General features: G+C 33.3%; 1 protein-coding gene across 1 annotated transcript; it reads left to right on the top strand.

Moving 5' to 3' along the window:
* The first annotated feature begins 4250 nt into the window (after positions 1-4250).
* LOC111035601 (histone H3.3-like) lies at positions 4251-4996 on the top strand. The gene has a single exon (XM_022317279.1). It carries the CDS (start codon positions 4565-4567, stop codon positions 4967-4969), a length of 405 nt encoding a protein of 134 aa, XP_022172971.1. The 5' UTR covers positions 4251-4564; the 3' UTR covers positions 4970-4996.
* Positions 4997-5512: the final 516 nt, after the last annotated feature.

A 5512-nucleotide genomic window follows, 5' to 3' on the forward strand; every position in this document is an offset into this window, starting at 1 on the left:
GAATAACGCATTCTTTTCAATACTGTACTCTAAGCAGTTAAAATATTAATTCCAAACTGCTAAAAAGCTCTATATTGGATCCCAAACTTGGCCTTTAAATACACCTATCATAAAAAATAAACACAAAAATTAATAAATAATAATTATGCATCTACGTTTTTCCAAGTTACATTCTTCCTGTCCAGGTAAAAAAGGTAACATGTAAATTCCGTTAGAAAAAATATACAGTTACAAAAATGGACTTATAAATTCCAACCAGAAAAAAAAATATTTTTTAACTAAGCGTGTTATAGTATTTTGAAGTTACAAAATGTTTGAACACGGAACAATCGTATCAGACGACAACCGTCAATCATATCATATCTTATCAGCTTTTATTACAATATAGTGGATGGTGGATCTAATAATTGGATGGATGGGAATATTATAAATTGTTGAATCACTTTATTTTCGTTTAGAATTATGTATTTATGTTCAGTACACGTCCTAGAGTCTTATACACATGTATATATAATGGCTCAATTTATGGAATCAGAACGTGGAGATATAACTATAGTATTTTATTACTATAGTATTTTTTATTTTTCAGATATTTTTTATTTAATATGTGAAATATATTTATTTAAATACTTATATTGATTAATCTATGTTATTTCTCATATAATTATTATAAACTACTTTGTAAAAACTTAATTAAGTAATAAGAACTTTTTACTTTAAGGCAGGATGTGTTTATTATTATAATTTGTATACGGGTGGAATTTACATGTACCTATTTTCACCCATAGTTTTTTTCGGGCGGAATTTACATGCACCCCCACCTTCGATATAATAAAAAGTTTGACCGATTATCCGTTATGGAAAATATTAATAAACAATATTATCTTCTTAATATATAAAATGGTAAGGTCCCGGAGTCTTTTCCTCCCGGAACGAAAGACCACTATTTCTTTTCTTCCACGAGCGTTCGCATCCGGGCCAATGGGAGCGCGAAAAAATATCGCGGCTTCGTCGTTTTGAAATATCGTCTTCGCCTCATCGCCGGGATTGTTTCAAAACTTTTGCTTTTCGAGCTCCGTTCGCCTTTCTTCGTGCCCCATTCTCACACTTCGAAATCGCTTTTACAGACAGAACCAAAGTCGTCGAACGGAGCCTTACACTTACTGTTTTGTCCTTCTCTCGGTTAAATATATCGAATGAAACAGGACTGTTCTTCGACGGTCAGGTCCATATCGATCGTATAATTCTGCGACTGTGGAACGTCCGGTTGCGATATATTAAATTAAAAATTATTGGGCGATTTCGATGAGATCAACACACAATCCCGTGGTTGGATTTCAAGAAATCTACTCGAAAACCCAAAATATGTAATATGTAATAAATAAAAGACAATATTTTAGTGCTCGATGCTGTGATATAATATCGGATTTCACAATTAATACACTCTGAGTTGAATGAGTACGTTCAATTGTATATTGCTTATATATTAAATAAATTAACTATTTATTTGATGCAGAACCGTATACATGTGTACTATTACGCATAATAATAGCAATACAAATATTTTAGTTTTTTTACAACAACAGAAATTGCTATGTATTTACATCTATTTTGTTAACTATATGCAATAAAAATAATGGCCATATCCTACGGATTTCATCGGTTAAACATTGCTTATTGCAGTATTCGCTTATGAATACAAACGGCTTAAATGCTCAAATTTTTCCGTCTGTCAGCATCTGAGTAGGTGTCCCGTAGGTTTAGGCGTTAGGTTAAAGTCGTAGGGTAGGCGAGTTCGAACCCCGGCGGCGGATGTATCGACGCCGTCGTTACTACGGCAGCCCTATGCTGTAGCATGGCCGCCCGGATTTTTTGCATTTTTTTTCCGGTTTTTTTTACACGATTTTTCCAAGTTCCAATGATTATTTCATTGTTATCTCCATTATTATTGTAAACATAATCTTCGTGGTGCTTACATTATGAAATAATTTCAAAAATACTTATACCTACTACCGTCTATCCGTATGATTAGAATATCTTTGGTTTATCATGCCGAATATCATTACCTACTTGCGATCTTCATTTTCTATACATTATGTGTGTATAATGTAGGTAAATACAACCAATTAGTTGAGTTTCACTCATAGACGCTGAACGGAGGGTCTGCGATCCGACGAAGTCGGATTGCCTACGTAGCTGGCTAACTTGAATGTTAAACGATTTTCACTTGAGGTGACGGACTTGCTAGACATTCCAACTCAGTTTTCGAATTTACATTTTTATTACATACGAAAAAGCAAAGGACATGCGACGGGGAACCGTGTTATTCAATTGCCGATTTTCGTGGGTAAAGTGAAATTTCAAACATTCCCGCGCTCGAAACGAGATCTCTAAGACTTATCAAAAATCGTTATCACCTCCTAAATTTTTGTTTTTTAACTACCCATGACGTCAACAGGAGTGACTTCTAAAAGTAATTTCAACGACATTGACGTCTGCATCGCCGACTCTCACAAGCTCCCGAGTTTCAGGACAGCGAGTTTCACAAGCAACTAGTTATATTATAATATGATATATTATGCTGCTTCGGTAATAATACAATTAATGTTGATAATATAAGTATTATTAAATAACAAATGTGTAAACAAATGATAATAACAATATTTAAAAAACCTGCTATCAATAATATCGAGTTACCATTGACGCCGACCGCTCACTGCTATCATGTCGCCTCTGGATTGAAAGATGGCGAATTGGGGACCAAAAACACACGACCCCCTGCATCACTACCTGACCAACACGACGTATCCGTGACTCGTGTGGATTACACCCTCGTACCTACGAAATGTATCCCACGCCCGAGTGCGTGGAGTTGATTTCACTGATGCGATGAGTGACAGTGTTCATTATAATATTTAAAAAGACTGCTTTAATAAATTTAATGAAATGAGTCAATTATAAACCGATAGAATTTGAGTAATCCTAGGCGTAATTAAATTATGTATTTGACACTACTGTCTACTATACAACAACTAAGACGTCCCGCGACGGTGGACCTGTGTATTTCGCGATGGCCGAACAGTAAAGAGACGGTTATCTTTCGTGACGGGTCCTTCTAGATCTTTGACATGTCCATTTCTTATCGGAGTCGTTATTTGATACAAAATATAGAATATTATTGACGCTGTAGTGGGCACTTAACAACTTGTGTACCTAATGTTATGATGTCCTTAATATTCATAATTCATATTCTTATTTTTTCACACATTCTTTTACTTTCAACAATTACTATTTTATTGAGTGTAAACGCTATGAGTTCTTCATCGAAGTGCCCTTCGAAGGTAATAAAACATATTAACAAAACGTACATGATTTTGGCACCATCATAAGTATCATTGATCAAATGATTTGTTTTCCCACGCTAATAGCTAATAGTTGTCAACAAAATATATGAACAATTTAAACGAGAAAAGAAAAAGTCAAAAAAATAACATACCTAATATTTTAGTAGGTACTTTAATAGTTAATATATTTTTTTTTTTTTAGCTTCTACAGGCCATTAAGGCCCTTCCCCTTTATATACCTAAATATTAATTACAAGAACTTATGATTTTAATTAATTTTATATTTTTAGTTTTTAGATTTAATTAATAATTATTTTGTGAATTATATAATTCTCTTTGAAAATATTATGTTATTATTTTGACCATTTCTTTTTCCATTAAAAAAATATTTAAATAATATTATAGTAAATGTATTTTTATAATACTCTTATAGCACAATTATCAACAAGAAATACTTATCGCACAAATATCATAGATAATAGGAAAATGGATAACGCACAACATTATCGGGCGGGAATTAATTGAAAAATGATATGAGGTTATAAGGGACTTAACCATAGATAATATATCATGGTAATTTTTTTGATAAATACTAAAAAGATTTATTATGTAGTAGTGAGGGTGTGCACTAACATTAGAACATTTTTATAAATATTAAATAACTCATTTGAAAAAATATAATTTTCATTAATGATATAATCTAGTGATAAGCAGGTGTCTGGGTCTATATCCTTATATCATTTATGATTTTTAACATAACATAACCTTAAAAATTATTGTCTGTCTCTCGTGTACCTCTCTCTTCCCCCAAAAAGACCGCTGCACGCTGTGGAGTGAGAAATGAGAATAGGCATATCCTATCCATTCGTTTATAATCTATGACGATTATCAACAAAAATGACTTATCGCACAATTTTTAACCACGATGCTTGGCACTAAGACTGAAATTACGAACCATTTTAAAGCCATGAAACATTCTAGACTAATTAACATTGGTGCCGATATCAAATACGTTTAGTTAATGCTCCCGGAACGGTATCAGTAATAACCGGTCTTCTAAGAACCACCAATCCGAACGATAACTGGTTTCCCCCACCATCTAACCGGCTAATGAGTGCGACATATTTGGGTTCGATTTGCGTATATAATGGTCGACAGCGTGAGTCGTGTTCTTTACCATACGAATTTTGAGTGCCCATCAGACACAATCCAGCAACACAATGGCACGTACCAAACAAACAGTGCGCAAAAGGATCGGTGCAAAGGCGCCCAGACAAAAGTTTGTCACCACAGCCGTCCGTAAGAGTTGTGCACCAAAAGTGAAGAGGAAATATCGCTACCGTCCAGGAACCATCGCTCTCCGTGAAATCCGTCGTTACCAGAATAGCACGGAACTGTTGATTCGCAAATTACCGTTCCAACGTTTGGTACGTGAGATCACCGAGCAATTCGCGATGGACATGCGTTTCCAAGTTTCTGCGGTCATGGCAATGCACGCAGCCAGCGAGGCTTACTTGATCGGTTTGTTAGAAGACTCCAATTTGTGTGCTATCCACGCCAAACGTGTCACGATCATGCCGAAAGATATGCAATTGGCTCGTCGTATCCGCGGAGAACGTACTTAAATTGTAATTATTACTATTATTATTTTTATTATTATTATTATTATTATTATTATTGTTATTATTACTATGGATATAATAAATACAATTGGTATTTAAAAAACAATTAGTCTTTCCATTTTTTTTTCTATCAACCTTTTATATAATTTTTAAATACCTACTGGTAGTAATTATAATTTGTATGTGCATTAAGATTAGATGCCTTAAGTATAATATTAATAAACTATATGTATATTATGCATAACATTTGCAATTATATTCTAAATATAATCAAATGTTGGTTCTTCTATAGTGCATAAAAAAGACACTAAACTAAAACAAACAGAAACACATATAGGAACACATGTCTGGTGACTTATGGGCATATGAGCTTTGTAAAATGTATAAATATACATATATAGGTAAGACTTACAGAATTAGCAAGTGTTTTTGGAAAATTAAGAGTTATATTTTAACATGTGTATAATAATAATAATAACATTTTCAATATTCAAGGAAAAGCATAACAATTTTGGGGGCATTTTAAACAACAATTTTGTAAATAAA

This window comes from Myzus persicae, unplaced genomic scaffold, assembly GCF_001856785.1.
Source record: "Myzus persicae strain clone G006 unplaced genomic scaffold, MPER_G0061.0, whole genome shotgun sequence".
NCBI classification, from domain to species: Eukaryota; Metazoa; Arthropoda; class Insecta; order Hemiptera; family Aphididae; genus Myzus; species Myzus persicae.

What these genes read in the sequence shown, in the direction of transcription:
- LOC111035601 (XM_022317279.1), top strand. Translation starts at nt 4,565, where the DNA reads ATGGCACGTACCAAACAAACAGTGCGCAAAAGGATCGGTGCAAAGGCG.